The sequence below is a fragment of the Vespa velutina genome, chromosome 23 (assembly GCF_912470025.1).
Source record: "Vespa velutina chromosome 23, iVesVel2.1, whole genome shotgun sequence".
NCBI lineage: Eukaryota > Metazoa > Arthropoda > Insecta > Hymenoptera > Vespidae > Vespa > Vespa velutina.
This window is the reverse complement of record NC_062210.1, coordinates 1,070,510-1,088,510: the sequence shown is the minus strand read 5'-3', so window position 1 is coordinate 1,088,510 and position 18,001 is coordinate 1,070,510. Positions and strand designations below refer to the sequence as shown.

Below are 18,001 nucleotides of genomic sequence, written 5' to 3'. Positions count from 1 at the left end.
ATATATATATATATATATATTTTCTATGATCATATACTTATTTATAAACACCCTAAGTAACGTGACATTAGTGAGATTAAAAGTTCAACTTCCGTGTAGACATGTTAAATGGTTGCAAGTATTAAAAAAAAAAAAAAAGAAAAAGAAACCAAAATAATAAATAAATAAATAAAAGAGAGATAAAAAGAGAAATGAAAATGATTATTATTATTTATCAAGAGAATTTTCTATACATTTTTTTTGTATTTTTTTTTTTTGTATTTTTGTATTTTTTTATTTTTTTTTTTTTCTTTTCATTCCGACAGATCATCTCTACAACGAGCAAGAAGATTGATGGAGGAAGTCGGTAACGCGGCAACGAGATTGGAGTCATCCTTTGAATCACGTCGAGCAACTATACGCAATCTTGCTGTACTCCGTAGTATCGAGGATCAGGCACACGAGGTAAGTTCCCTTTCGTTCGATATTAACCTCAAACGTTTAAGGGTTTATAGAGCTAAGCTCTATATCGCGTGTCCTTGAAGGACGAAGTATTTCTTTGTCTTCTATTTTCTTTTTTTTTTATTTATTCTCTTTTAATCCTTTTTTTACGGGAGACAATCGTCAAGTCTTCCTTTCGCTCCCCGTCTAATCCCTCCTCCTTCTCCTCCTCCTCCTCCTCCTCCTCCTCCTCCTTCTCATCGTCTTCTTCTTACTAGAAATAATTTCAGCTTCCGGTTGCTTTCACAATGATACATAAAAAATAGTGAGAAAGATTTTCACTTCGTTAAAATCATAGGTCCGAATGCATCTCCTTGAGAAGAAGAAGGAGTAAAAGGAGGAGAAGAAGAAGAAAAAGGAGATGATAAGATGGGGAGGGGAGGGGGTGGGAAAGAAAAGGATACTTGGTGGACCCACCCCAAGGTTTTGATCTCTGTTCCGATCTCTTAGCGAATTCTGTGCACGACACGAAAGATCGATAGGATCGCGCGAGACCTCGCTTTTCCTGGGAGCCCGTATTCCGTGTGACTATACGAGAGATCGGTAACCTCGTTTCTGGCATCTTCGAGTCGACCTCAAGATGATGATTCGACCTCCTTTACCAAAGGAGTCACTTGATTCCCTTCTACTATGTAGACACGTCGATCTTCTCTTTCGTCGAGCTTATTTTTTTCTTTCTCTCTCTCTCTTTTTTTTTTCTTTCTTTCCCCCTCCCCCTTACTTCTTCGTCCTTCTTCGCCCTTCTTCTTCCTTCTTTCTTCTTCTTCCTTCTTCTTATTCTTTTTTTCTCTTCTTCTTCTTCTTCTTCTTCTTCTTCTTCTTTTTCCTTCTTTCTTCTTCTTTCTTCTTCTTCCTGTCTATCCATCTTTCTTTACCATCGTCATATCTCCCTTCTTGACGTTCAACGTTGGTGGCCGGCTACTACCACCGGCGATAATTCCGTTCAGTTCTTCCATCTACTTAGCCTTAAGCAAATACGTGTTAATGCATTTTCCTGGTATTGGATCTATAGAAATCGCGATAATATATTTGTAAGATCTCTTTCGATAAATGTTTCGTTTGTTTCCTTCCTTCCTTTCTTTCTGTTTTTTTTTTTTATTTTTGCTTCTTTCTTTCTTTCTTTCTTTCTTTCCTTTTTTTTATTTTTCTTTTTTTTATTTTTCCTTCCTTTTTTTCTTTTTCAAGTAGGACCAAAAAATAATACGTACGTAAGTACGTTCTGTTTAATTTCGTTAATATTTAATCAACCATCGTGAGATTTAAATTTTAATTATTACTAACGTTCACGTTAAATCCCTTCGTAAAACTCGAACTTCTCTTAATTACAAACAAATGGATTTGTTTAAAATATTTACCTTACGGTATATAATAATTTGTTTTAATATAATTATATCAGATTTTTGATCGAAAGGTTCCGTATTATATTCTTCTTTTTTTCTTTTCTTTTTTCTTTTTTTTTTTACGTAAATCAAGAAATCAAGATAATAAATTTGTACATTATTTATTAATATAACATCTCAATTTAATGGAAACTTCTTTCGAATTTCATTTCGACGATATTCGAAAAAGTATTTACTGACACATTATATATTTATTATATTTATTATTATATTATATTTTTATAATTGCCGTCTTTCTCTTTTTTCTTTTTCTTTTTTTTTTCTGTCCCTTCTTTCTCTCTCAAAACGATCATTACGATATTTTATCTCGATTCCTCAATCGCCATTCCTGTATTATGTAAATTCGAAATAATTTTATGGTACCACGTAGAAACGCATTTTTGTTTTTCTTTCTGTTTTTTGTTTTTTTTTTTGTTTAATAATTTTTTCACTATGTCCTTTATACTTGCTCAAATATCTAAAGGAACATATCTTTCTCTTTCTCTTTTCTCTTTCTCTCTTCTTTCTCTCTCTCTCTCTCTCTCTCTCTCTCTCTCTCTCTCTCTCCACGTACAAATGTATAGTTACGTGTCTTAAGTACTTATCCTTACGCGGTATAATTTGCTCTTAACGATCCTTTCGCACGAGCCTAGAATTAAATTCAAAGTAAGTACATGCATATACGCTCTTCTTACGAATTCGACTCGGTCGTCATAGCCTTCGCGAGATTTAACTCTGTTCTGCTCGTTGATCGTTTTATAATTATTAATAAAACATATTTGAATTACAGAGTACGCAAGATTACGAGTAAAACGAACGAATCGTTTTTGTAGATATAATAACCAGGTATTTTAATGATTTTCTTTCTGTTCTTTTTTCTCGTTCCTTTTCTTCTTTTTGTTTTTCTTTTTTTCTTTCTCTGTTTTTTTTTTTTTGTTCATTTTTTTTCTTCCCCCCTTTAATTAACTAAAAGCTTGAAAAACTATGCGGGGAACGTTTAAGTAGCAATTTTTCTTTTTCTTTTTTTCTTTTTTTTTTTCTTTTTTTTCTGATTAGAAAGATGATCAATAATGAGGAGATAAAGAGAAAATCAAAATGATCGATAATTTGATCCATTTCTTTGTAAATAATCGAATGATGATTTTTTTTTTTTTTTTTTTTTTTTTTTGAAATGAATTTAAATCAATGAACTCATTGAAACGATAAGTGATATTATATTTATATCAACATAAAAATGATTATAATATTAGCAATGTGTAAATAGACAATTAACATCTATATATCTATATATAGTTATATATGTATATAATAAATGAGATAATTCAATTCTCTTTAATAACTGATAAATGATAGAGATTATTTTTATCTGATAATAAGTAGTATAAGATATATAGGTTTCTAATCATCGATACGATCCCATTATTGATTTATGGGAATATGTGAACGAAGTTTCTCCATTTATAGTCACTCATGTTAATCATAATTTAATAAGCTGATTAATTTACAGATCAATTGATAAAATCGTATTTTTTATAATACATGATAGACTATCGTATAACATGGATTAATATAATATTAATTCATATTACTGTGCAATAGTATAATGCTCGTGTAACATAGTATAAAATATTATACTTCAAATTGATCATCCTAAATATCCACCATAAGTATTTATTTGATTAAAAGAAAAATCAAAAAGTCTGTCAAATAATTTTTTTGCTTTTTAAATATATATTATTAACAGATAATTTGTAATTTTTGTTTGAGAAAGTTTTGTTTTGTTGTTAAAGATTGTTTTATTTTCTCTTTACTAATCTTTGTGTTACGACAAATTTATCTCTTTCCTTTTTTTTTCTTCTTTTAATTTTTTCTTTTTGCCACAGAGAAAAAAATATAAATATATACTCTTCGATTGGAAATTGATAAATTTTTTTTTAAAAATCATAAATCATTAAATCCTTTTTATACATACCTATGTATCACTAAATACATACAGACGTAATCTGTATTTCTTATGTGACTGATGTAACACACCATGGATTGATTCACGTAACACAGAAAGTTACCATCGTGTTACAACGTGGGTGTCTATTATATCTAATTTTCTTTCTTTAATAATAATTCTTTTATACGACCAAAAATAAGAAAAAAGAAAACAAAGGAAAAAGAAAACAAATTCTTTTAGTTCGTGAAGATTAAGAAACTTCGTTTCATAAGCAAGATTATTGTTGAATCGTAGTTACGATGAACGAGAATGGATCTGGACGCCATTCTCGTACGATTTTCTTGCGTACGGTCGTTAAATATAAACGATTGTGAGTCGGCTACTTGCAAGCACAAAGCATTCCACGATAATTAGATACGAGATGCGTTTCATCTCTCGAAACGCATTTACGTACGTAAATACAAATACATTTACAATCTATCCGTCACATTATATTGCCGATTGACTTTCACTTTGCTTAGTCTATTACTTAATTATGATTTCGATTGCTCCAATAATGATCGTAAATTCTTCAAAGGTTTCAATCGTAAAAAGTAGAAAAATAATTAAATACTTTTGTTTATATAAGTTGTTGCTTCCGTTCATTGTATTTATTTTTTTCATCGGATTATTACTCGAATTAGTTACCGTAGTTATATATATATATAATATTTATTTCGTTTTAACAACAAGTAGTATGTTAATACGAATTTATTCATTCAAAATGATATATATATGACGTGTTAATTGGATGTTTCATCGTCTAAATATATTTATCATAGTAAGCAATTATATATCATATTTACATCGAAAGTCGCTTTAAAGTTGCTTTTTTCATTTCGAACAGTGGAATGCGTTGTTACGATAACGAATTAAATTAAAGAGAAGGGATGAAAGAGATTGGTGAGAGAGGAGATGCGTTCTAAGGAGAAGCAAAGTGGGTCGGTCGACCTCGACAATTATTTAATTGTTCGAACTGAAACACTCCAGGCATATTTCGCTTTCACGTGTGTACTTCTCGAAGAGAGAGTAAACATCGACGAACGAATTATATTACAAAGTGCGCCTTATAATCGAAGATGCATCGCCATGAATCTTTCCGAATCAAATTTCATTGTCGACGATCGGGAAAGTAACTAAGAAGAAACACAAGTAACTAGAAAAAAAAAAAAAAAATAAAAAAAGAAAGAAAGAAAGAGTGAAAGAACAACAACAACAAAAAAAAAACAAATCGAATGCATTCAATGTTTTTGCAAAAAAAGAAGTACGTGACATCGCTTTCGAAAAAAAAAATTTAACCATTAATTACTTCCTAAATATCTATTAATTTAACGAAATTAATATTATTGTATTTACTTATACTTAACATAACTTAACTAAAATATGATGATAACTTAAACTTATCATCATATTTTAAATATTTCATGGATATCAACTAAACAAATCATTTAAATTCTTCATCGACGAAATGACGCGGTAATAAAATTTAAGGGGTCAATTCGACATACACACATGCATACACACATACATAAATACATAAATATCTAACATAATATATAATTATCATTTGTAATAAAATTAGATAGAACGGGATCGGTAATAAATAATATAAATGTTAATTAATAACCGTAACGCTATCGATCAGGCAACGTTAACAGCACAAGTCATTTTGATGTTTCATCTAGAACGTTCTAGCCGTCATAATCAATGCTTCATTTCTGCCAGAATGATCCTTCAAGATTAAGAAGATTAAGAATAAGAATAAGAAAAAGACGAAGAAGAAGACGAAGAGGACAAGGAAGCATCATAATATATCAAGCACGTATAGGACAATAATGACGGAACGCCCTCGAGCAAATCCTCTCGTTGTGCATTCCGTTATTACGCGTTCTACTTTGATCATCCAAGACTCTCTCTCTCTCTCTCTCTTTCTTTCTCTTTCTTTCTATCTCTCTTTCTCTCTCTCTTTCTCTCTCTCTTTCTGTTTCACCTTCTCCTCTCTGACACTTCTCTTTCTCGTATTATGCTTCACTTCCTTCTTCAACTTCTTACCCTTTCCGTCGGATCATCTCTTTTGTGTCTCTTCTCTTCGACCGCATCTTCGAACTCTCCGTATTTGGTTCACGGAAATAGCCTCGATATGTATGTGTGTATGTATTTGTGAAGCGATTATGGTAGAAACAGAACGACGCTACGTTCGATATGCCGGTAGAAAGAGATGAGAATTATCGTACGATACCGATCAATCGAACTTGAATTAATCGAATATCAAACTCTCCTCTTCTTCCTCCTCCTCCTCCTCCCCCTCCTCTTACTACTACTACTACTACTACTACTACTACTATTACTCTTCCTCCTATTCCTTCCCACTCTTAATCGGATTAAATACTTTCTCGAAATTTTTTTATAAACTTATGCGAAATATCTTTATTTCGTCAATTAGTTTCAAAGTTTATTATTTTTTTTTTTTTCTTTCTGGGAGGGGAGTTTATTTTCCTTGGATTATAATGATGTATATAATATATGTATAAATATATATTTATATATATATATATATATCTTCGAGATATTATATCTTCGTTTAGAAATAATAACATATCGTTTCATTAAAAAAAAAAAAAAATGACAATTATCGATTTTGACGAGACTATAGTATAAAATACGCAGCTTATTGAAATACGATTCTTCTTCTTCTTCTTCTTCTTCTTCTTCTTCTTCTTATAAGGATGATAAATCATAAGATCAAAGCTTTCTAAATGTTAAACGTAGTTTTACGATCGATAACAAAAAAAAATAAATAAATAAATAAATAAATTAGACTAAAAAAAGATCTCTCGAGAAAAGAGCTTTTCAAATATTTCGCTTTATATATTTTTCTTTTATTTAAGGAATATATAATTATGACGTGACATCGTAATGATTTTATATGATCGTAATGATAATTGATTACGATTTATGAAATTTATAAAACGCACAGGATATTCCATACGGATAATTTTATTTTATTCGAAAGAGAATAAATTAAACGTAATATATATACTTAGTTGTTAATAGGACGAGTGTTTAAACTGAAATGATCTCTCGACCTAATCTCCTTTCGTTATAATCTTATAAAACGAATGTTTATCAATAGTTATAATCTGTTGTATATAGACGACGACGGCGACGACGTGACCTATGTAGGACGTTGTCAACTCAAACATATATTTATTTGTAACGATCGATCGTATACATTTATTTAGTTTCTAAGAACAGGAAATTCTAAGAAAACGATGACGTTATGTCTATGTTATTATTATTATCATCATTTTCGAAGAAAAACAAAAAACCTATACAAACCGAGTTGTATTTCTTTCCATCGTACTAGTATCGTCGTTTAGATTATGTCTTAGTCTAGACCTGAACGGACGTCGTGAAAGAGAGAGAATATAGGTAATAAAATTATTTGATTTATTTAATTTAAAAACAATATTAATTATCATTTTGATTTAACTATCAAAATTTTTTATCGACATTACAATGATAGTACAACGTAATATTATTTTCTTATGCATAATAAAAAGATCGATTTAATTTAATCGTTTTAATATCTTTATATATAATGTGTCCATTCGAATATATATATATATATATATATATATATATATATATATATATATATATATATATTTATTATGGAGATATTAGGTTTTTTTTTTTTTTAATGAATTTTTAATTTAATATTGACGACGAGAGGATATGGCAATTTTATTATGGCATCGATCGAGATTACATTGATAGTATACAGGGTGTCCTGGAAAAAAAGCATTTTGGATCAAACTTATACTACGTATTTCTGAGATCAAATGAATGAGAAAAAAGTTTATATAAACATGTCTCCGAAAATATTTTATATCGAAAAGATATATATGCATTATCATTCATAAATAAAAGTTCATAGATGTTAAATTAAGTGTTTTAAGAGATCAAATCTAACTGTTGATCGATCATTAATTCGACGAATGGAAATAAATCATACATATATTTTTAGAAGCATTATATCTTTTCAATAAAGGATTTTTTGAACATAAGTTTATATGAACATTTTTCTCATCCATTTAATCTCATTAATATATATATAATTTTGATCTTATGTTTTTTCGATACCCTATATACATTATTATTTTCTATGAGATGGACAAAACAGAACGAAAGAACAAAAAAAAAAAAAAACAAAAATCGTTTATGATATTTCGATCATTTAAAACTTCGTCATAGTAGATATCAATGTCATTCATAGCGGCACCTTTGATTTCCAATCTCTCTCTCTTTCTCTCTTTCTCTCTCAATCATTCGTTCAACTTTTATTGCGTAGAAGTTTCTCCAATTTCGAGGCCCGTTTTAACGACACGCACTTTCGAGTTTCGAGCGACATTTCTACGTTCCTTCTTTCATCTCTCGTAAAGAATTCGTCTCGTTGTCTTCGTCTCTTCGTAACCGACTTTTGCGCCCAATTACATTGCGACGACGGACTGTTCGAAAGCACGTCACGTTTTACATTTATCTCCACTTTCCACTAACTATCGGCTTTCGAGGCCGCTTCGTATTAGAGGGCTCGGGTCTGCCCATCGATTATGCCGCATTAAGTTCAGGAGCTTGTTCTTCGTGGAACACGAACAACGTCGAGGTATCGTTCAATTATCCTTCTTTTAATGCATTTACGTAATTACGATTATAATGCTAATTTTTATTTAGTTCATTTTCTTTTTTCTTTCCTTTTCCGTTTTCTCCCTTTTCTTTCCTCCTCGTTTTTTGTTTTTCGTTTGTTTGTTTGTTCGTTCGTTTTTTTTTCTTTTTCTTTCTATCATTATTACATGACACATTGCATCATCGTATTAATATTATGACAAAATTTGTAATATATTTGTTATGTATATTATGTATTTTACATCTTCTTTTTTTTTATTCTTAATATGATATAATATTATTTTAGTAATTTATTATGTAATATTATGATACAATCATAATGTATATATATATATATACAATATTTTTTATTTTAATCTTCGTAGCTTTAAATAAAAATTTATCATACCTATAATATAGTATTAAAATACATATTAATAAATTTATCAATAACCATACGATTATCAAAAAAAATATTAATAAAACTATACGTAACTTTATATCAGAAAATCGTATGTAGATTGAAAAATCATTAAGATGTATTAAGGTATTAAGGGATTAAGGGATCTTTTTTGTCTTTCTTTCATGACGTTTTCATTGCTTCTTCTTCTTCTTCTTCTTTCTTCTTTTTTTTTTTTCCACGGAATCATTGAAGAGAGCATCGAAAGCGTATTTACGATTGAACGAAGAGCATCGAAGAGCGTTTCTAAAAGCGATCTCGATGGGGGTACGATGAGTCACGAATAGTCAAGCTCGATCTCGCACGAGGGCAAAAGTCTCGAGAGGCGGCTTCTTTCCATCAGATAAAGAGATGCGCTGGGCATCGCCAATGAAGGCGAACACTTTTCCCTTTTGCGAACGGCCGTCGCATTCATCCGTTGTCTCGCGTATCAACCAAGTATATATATATATATATATATGTACATATATATATTTATTTATTTATTTATACATACATACATATATTTATATATATATATATATATATTTATATATTTATATATGTATGTATGTGTGTGCGTGTTAAGTATGTTGTACGTATGTATGTATATATATATATATATATATATGTATATATATATATATATATGTCGTATGTATGTTGTATGTGTATGTAAGCAATCCTAGATTGTATTCCTTTTACAAGCGCTTCCTTATCTATCCATTGTGAGAGCGTGCGTACGATCGTGCGCTTTCATTGTTAAACGTAACTCGTATTGTCCTTGCGATATTACGGCTATGATCGTAATAGCAAAGTATTCTTTCTTTTCATTCGCATGATGGACAAAAGGGAGAAAACGCTAAATCGTGATCAGACCGAGAAAAGAAACGTAGTAAATCGAAATCATGCGAATGACTTTTCTTTAAACATGATTGTCCCTTTTGTTAGAATAAATTTATATATACGAAGGTAAGATATATATATATATTTTTTTTTTCTTTTTTTTCTTTTTTTTCTTTTTTTTGATACAAGTTAACACGTTCTAACGCACGTTGTGATGAAACGAACGTCCTCTCACATCTCCAATGATTTTATATTAAATATTTTCAATATCGATCAAATTGATCGAATTTTATGAAGCAGATAAAACAAGAAAAAAAAAAATAAATAAATCAATCAATCAAAAAAGAAAGAAGAAAGATAATTAAATTCGTTAGATGATCCTGATGAATCTCAATTTGGTATTACAATATTTAAATGAAATAAAAATTAATGAATTATTTAAAAATGGATCTATAAATCAATTGATCGAATTGATCGAATTTTGTGAAACGAATTGAAAAGGAAAAAAAGAAAACGAACAAATAAAAGAAAAAAAAAAAAAAAACAAATAAATAAATAAATAAAAGAAAAAAATAGTCAGAAAAAGTGTATTTAAATTCTCTCCAAGTGTCGTGATGAATCTCGATGTAATACCATTGTCGTATGCAAGAGGTAGGATGCAAATAAGCTAGAGAAGAGATTCTCTCTCTCTCTTTCTCTCTCTTTCTCTTTCTTTGGTGTGTCATAACGCCTTATAGGTATAAAGGAAAACGTTTCCTGGCGGCGCTTGACTCAGTGGCGACGAAGTGCCGCTTGTTCATTTCTTTCTTCTACGTTGTCGGTCGTTTTATCGTTTCCACGAAGGACCCTACAAAAGGTCCAGGATGTCCACGGGTCATTGAGTCTCCTTTCCGAGGATACTATTCCTCTTTTGCTGGGTAGCTAGCTAGCTAGCTGGCTAGCAAAGTTAGCTAGCAAAGTTAGTTCGATACCTTTAAGTAACCAAACCAAAGTTCTCTTAGGTAAGAACTTTCAATTTCCTTTAACGCGGAAGTAACCGTACGACAGGATGAACGAATTTAAGATACAAAGTTATTCTTAATATATCGAAATTTTTGAATACTTATCCTTATTCTTTAATCTAAAAAAAATAGGGGAAAAAAAAAGAAGGAAAGAAAATAATCAGCTGGAATAGATAATCCTAACATTTGTTACCGTACTTCTTAGAAAGGGTTAGTAGGATTAGTTACTATTTATAGCTGCGTGACTATATCCATTCGCCTGATTCGAGTACATACATATGGTACGTACGTACGTGCGTGCATACGTACGATATCTCGTGATTTTCATCGATAACATAGAGAACTACTGTAATATCCGTAAATTTGATAGGTACAATAAATATAAAGAAAGAAAGAAAGAATGGGAAAAGAAAGGAAATGAAAAAAGAGAGACGAGTTTTGTAATCTCTAATCCCTAAATTCCTTGTCTCTAATATCGTTTATTGCTTATCATTATCATCGTTCATATTACAGAGATAAGTTATTAAAGTATCCGATAATAAAAAAGTATATATATATATATAAAGATAATAAATATTTTAATTAATATATACATATGTGTATGTGTGTGTATGCGTACGAAGACAATTAAAATTCTTATAGTCATTAAATTTAAATTAAAACCTTTAAAATTCTTACAAGTTTATTGAAATAATTAAAATAGATCCAACTTGTATAGATTTTTAACATTAAGTGTATCAAATTAAAATGATCGAACATCGTTAAATCTTTAACATCAAGATATCCTTTTTTTCCTTGTTTTTTTTTTTTTATATATGTTTGTCAATATATTATCATTCTCTTTGATAATGCCGTTTATACGTTATCGAAGAATTGTGAATTGACGTTGGGGTGTCGGTAATGAGAAAATTAGTGATTAAGAAACTGATGGAACAATAAGTTTCTTTTCTTTTATACAATCAAATTCTTGTTCGCGTTTGAAAACGATTTCTAAGGTTCATATAGTGATGCTTACTTACTGACCGATGTGCCAGGATATATACATGCAAAGAAACGGCGCAATTGCGTGACTGGTGAGTATCGGGTAACAGAAACGTTGAGGTACGCGTTCGCCATTAGGCGAACCTCTTCGACTCACTAGTATTATCCCCTCTGGCACTCAGCGAGAACTCGCTTGAAGGAAGAGGGAGGAGTCTTCCTCAAGTACAACATGGAAATAACGTTACGTAGATATATATATATGTGTGTGTGTGTGTGTGTGTGTGTGTGTGTATATACATAGGTATGGTTATGTATGTACAAGGGTTGAAACAAGAAGTGGATGAGTATCGAGTGTCTCAGTCTTGCGTAATTAGAGCGAAACTGCAAGCTGATGGGATTAACGTGGCATGGAAGACCGAACGATTGGATTTCTGTGCTAATGAATCTTCTAAGCTCTGACGGCATGGAGTCTTTTCTTCTTTTTCTTTTTTTTTTTTCTTTTTTTCTTTTTTTTTCTTTTTTCTTTTCATTTCATTCTTATTCTTCCTTTTATTTTTTGTTAGTTTTTTTTTTTTTTTTTTATTTTTATATTCGATTCTCTTTTCAAAAATTTATTTATCTTTTTCTATATTGTTTTTTCGATTACGCACGGTAGAAAGTAGATGGATTTAAGAGAAAGCGGACAATTGCGTGTTTATGCAATCGTTTAAATCGTTTAATCGTATTATTTATTTATAATTATTTTCAATTAAATTTTTGTCATTTTTTTGAAATATTCCTTTTTGTTACAATATATATATATTATATATAATATATAATATATTAATATTTATCTTATATGCATATATATATATAATTTATTAATATTAATAAATAATATACTTAATATTATAACATATTATATATATATATATCCGATCTATTATACATTATCTTCGTTTTCAAATTCAAATGATTAAAATGATCGTCATGTTAACGCGTGTAACAAGCATAAATGTAACAACGAGATATTCTATTTAAATAGATAGCTCACGTTTGAGCATAACTCTTGATACGAGTTAAACAACTATATTATATCAGTTGATCTTCGTTCCAACGTAATAGTTAGAATGATCATTATGAAAGGGGCCCTTTATAAAATGGCAAGGGAATAGGATGAGAAAAATGCGGTAATCTCACGGAAGCTTTTCAAGTAGCATGAATCCGATCGTGAACGCGAGCTATCGTTTCGTGGCAATATCAACGCCATAGAAAATCTACGGGGGAACTGTAATTTGCCAATTACTACTAATTGAATCGCTCTTGGAGAGTCCGGTTTACGCGCGAGTTCCCACGTTATTGGGTCGTATCAACCGACTTCGAAATTTATACTTGCAATGATTTAATCCTTTAACGCCATTGAACGACGTTACGAATGATTTTAAAAGTGAATTTATCGGAAAATAAAAGATATAAGGGGCGGAGCTAAGAGCGACGAGGATTCTACGAAAAAGTTTTAAAAAGTTAAGAATTATAGGTATAGATATTAAAGGAAAATATAAAAAGAGGACTAAGATTATCATAAAAGAAATATGAATTAAACGCTTGTGAATATCTGATCGTTCTGATCAGAAGAACACTTTTTTTTTCTTTTTCCTTTTTTCTTTTTTTTTTTTTTTTTAAACGATGAGTACACGACTAAAAGAACGAATTATTTTCAATGTAATAACGCGATCTTATTCTATCTGATAAGAGATAAATGAAGATAGAAAAGAAAAGAAGAACCAAAAAAAATAAAAAGAAAGAAAAAAAAAAAAGAAAAAGAACGTAAAGTAAATAACTTTTACGTTAAAAAGAAAAGAAAAATATATATCAAAGAGATTAATTCTCGGATGAGTTAACAACTAGAAAGTGAATTATCCAATAGCAACAACGTAATCGTTCGTTAATTGTGATAATCGCGGAGGCACGGTTCGCTGGTTCGCACGTCCGATTAAACTTGGCAATTAGACGTAAACGAGGTGATATGAGTTGTTATAACTAATATACGATAGTATCATTATCGTTCACGTAGATCTTTTAATTCGGTCTTATTAATAAGTGAATTAAGATAATGACGTGTATTTCTCTTATGTAAAATATTAATCATATAAAATACCAAATGTTTCTTGATTTATTTAAAATTCATTGAAAAAGAGAATGAGAGAGAGAGAGAGAGAGAGGGGGGGAGAATGAGAGAGAGAGAGAGAGAGAGAGAGAGAGAAAGAGAGAGTTATGTGTCCTAATCTCAAATATTTATCACCTACGATCTCTTTTAAAGTAAAACTTTCCATGCGGACAGAAAGACGAAGGAGTTAAAGCAATGGTAAACGAGAACATATAGTCCGATGTTATATAGATCATAAGCAAGGAAAGCCGACAACATGGCTTCGTCCTAGAAGGGAACGACACGATTCATGGATCACGTTCGCTACCATCTCGCTTAAACTTACAGTACTGACTCGTTCCGACTCTGTTGCAAAGTATGTACCTACTTTGCACGTAGATATACATTACATATTATATCTATACAGGATGTTTCAAAGTATTGATCACTTTACTTGAAATATAAAATATACATCCACATATATATATGTGCTAGATAATGAAGAAAATTTTGAAAAATATTTATTTAAGATATATAACAAGGAAATTTCAATTGGTTATATTTATAACTATATATATATATATATATATATTAATATAATATAATAATAATAAATTTATATAATAATAATATAATATATATATATATATATATGTATATATATTAAGATCGTAATACGTAATATAATATATTTTTCGAAAAAATTGGATTTACGCAAGAAAAAAAAAACAGAAAAAAGGAATTTTTTCTCCTTTTTTTTGGACAAGTTTCATATCTTAAATATGATTATCTTACGAACGTTATTTAAGATTTATGGCAATTAATACGAGAAACCATCGTTATTTTATTTAATCTTATTTAATCTTAATATTTTCATTCGAATTAAAAGTGCAAATAAGATCACATTGAGAAAAATCATTTGTATATATCATGTCGAAATTTTGTTTTTTTTTAAATTTTTAATAAAAAATACTATGTTGTTTATTCAAATATGAAATAATAAAATTCTCGACGGTATTTATTGGTCAATCAATTAATTTGAATAAATTCGAAGATACAATTGATCGAGAGATATAAATATTCAATTCTAATAGTCGAACAAACGATTGATAATAAATTTTGAAATCTTTTTTATATTTTATTCAATGAAATAAATCAACTTGTCTTGTGACAATTTAAATTTATATATGGAGCTTTATTATTTATTTACTTATTTATTCGTTTACTTATTTACTTATTATATCAAATGAATGGTATAGTATGAAATATTACATATTAAATATGTACATTGAAACTATATAGCAAAAAATATTGAATACAATATTGTTTATTATTTACTATAAAAATTTTAATATATATATATTTAATATATAATATATTATCCAATTGGTATGAAACGATTAAATATAATTTTAATTTAACTAAATATTTTACATCCAAATTCATATTTAAAATACGATATAATATCAAAAATTTCATTCACAGTAGAATCGTTCGTCATTTCTTCTTTTAATTTCAATCCAAAAGAAAAAAAAAAAATATATTGCATTTGCATTTTTCAAGTGCATCGTTGCACTTATAAAGAGAATGAACTCGTAGAATAATATATTACACAGTACCATTCAACGTTTCCCTTATTTTTTTCTAACTTTGATCGAGAAAAAAAAAAAGAACATTTCACGAAATTATCATTTTTGTCGAGAATATATTTCCACAAAAAAAAAAAAAAGAAAACAGAGGAGAAAAAAAACAGAAGAAGAAAAAATGAGAGAAAGAAAAATCTATAGCATTTGGATATTTTCGAACGCATCGTTGCACTTACGAAAAGAGCCATATATGCCATTTAAATCAATCATTCCTTTAACAATATTATTCTATGTCTAATCAAATTCGAGATATAATCGTTCCTAATCCTTCGAATCATCTAACTCTCATACCATACATTATAATTTATTTAAGATGCATTAAAAGATATATAACTAATTCGTGTTTCTACGAGCTTATCAAGGTTTCTTGAAATGATCGGAATGCATACCAAAGGAATTGGTGGTCATCCATATTGGAAACATCCTGTAGATCTTACATGAACACTGCTACGCGCCGTGTAAATATTTGTATGATGCACGGTCCACACCTTCTCGTAATCTTAACACCATCTTCTGGCGGCACGTTGCACACGTTATAATCTCCGGCTGATATCGCACCATGAAGCAAAACGTTACTTACTCCACCAACGTTAGCCGCCTTCAAATAAGATCATTTTCTAAGCATGTCCCGAAGGATGAAGTATATCGTGCACTATCTTTTTAGCCTCGCCCATCTCGCACGTTGTGAGAATTCGCCTCGTTATATTCATCTCACTCTCTCTCTCTCTCTCTCTCTCTCTCTCTTCCTTTCTTTCTTTATCTTTCGCTCTCTTCTTCCGAAAAAAAAGAGAGAGAGAGCGAGAGAGAGAGAGAGAGAGAGAGAGAGAGAGATCGATCGAGGATTAGGTTATTGTATTAGAGTTAGATGACGTCAGGTATCGTTGAAACTTTCGTCACTCCGATCGTAACGACAACATCGAATTACATGTAAATTAATGCTAGGGGAATGACTGTTTTAATGAATATCATTTTCTAATGATGAAATAGATATAATGTATATTTAATATTAAAAAATATAAAATATAATATTTAAAGTTAAGATGGAACGTATTTGAAGATATAATCTATTTTCTTATACGATGTATTAATCAATATTTCTTTGTGATAAATATATTTTATTATTAAAATTAAATAATAACGAAACGATTATATATAAACATATTTATATAGACATATTTATTATGTAATTATGAAAGATGAAAATATAATACAAATTGCAAATTAAATAATAAAAATGCAAGAAAAATATTAGAAAGTGATATAATATATATCACTTTCACATACCTATATACATACATACATATATAAATATATATGTATATATATATATATATATATGAAAAATGCAAAATTAATATACTACTTATTAATTTACTGAAAGCAGGAAAATCAACGTTAGCGCACGGTCCAAGCCAGTCCAACGAAAGATCGATATCTCGGACGTCCGGTTTTTGAGCGAGCTTCGATCGATCAATGCTTGGCATGATCGACGGCAAGACGCGTGGCTGTCTTTCGCGATAATAACAGTTTACTTTAGACGTATACGGCGACTTGCTAAGCGAACTTGTTTCTAAGCCGAAAGATTTAAAGCGTTTCGTGTACAAATATTGTGACACATTGATATCTCAAATCTGCGATCGCATTACCCGTATGGATTGTCGTTCTTTCTCGTCGTCTCGTGAAACAGGTTATCGTATTCCAATACACACACACACACACACACACACATATACACCCAAAACACCTGTTCTTTCTTCTTAAAATTCATCGATCGTCATTATTTTATCCGTCGAAAGCACGTTATTATTACGCCATTTCGTTATATTTATATTATATTTTCGATCTTCTTTTCCTTTCTTTTTTTTAATTTTAATTTTAATTTTAATTTTAATTTTAATTTTAATTTTAATTTTACGTCAGACCAAACTCTTCCGTTGTATTATTATCATTGATAATGAACGGAAAAAAATTATTCTTTAAAAATTACATCGATAACAATTTAAAAATATCGATCTGTTTTTATCGTACAATGTATCAATTGTTTTATCTCTATAATGTATCAATTTGACAGATATTGGTATATGAAAAAAAAAAAAGAAAAAAAAAAAATACAAAAGAAAAGGACACTATTAAGTATGATTATTTTACAGATTATTTTACAATTTTACAATAACGAATCAAGAGAGAAAATTAAAATATCATAATAAACAAAAGAAAAAGAATCATGATTTATGTAAGTTGTATGAAAAAATATAAATCTAAAATTCGTCCCTTTAAATGAATTTTTAATGTTTCACGTAACGAAATACTTTTCCTTTTCCCTCCGTAACGAGATAATTTATTTTACAAATTTTAACTTCCCACGACAATGCACGTATACATACAAACACGCATACACACATACACACACATAAATAGACACACACGTAAGCGCTTATGCGTGGATACATAGGTA

General features: G+C 29.5%; 1 protein-coding gene across 2 annotated transcripts in view; it reads left to right on the top strand.

Annotated features, from left to right (window-relative positions):
- Positions 1–18,001, top strand: part of LOC124956711 — a 338,980-nt gene that overhangs the window by 231,262 nt on the left and 89,717 nt on the right. For both annotated transcript variants that reach the window (XM_047512882.1, XM_047512883.1), the window contains exon 12: positions 306–444. In XM_047512882.1, coding sequence (XP_047368838.1) covers positions 306–444 — 139 coding nt within the window. The remainder of the gene's footprint in view (positions 1–305; positions 445–18,001) is intronic.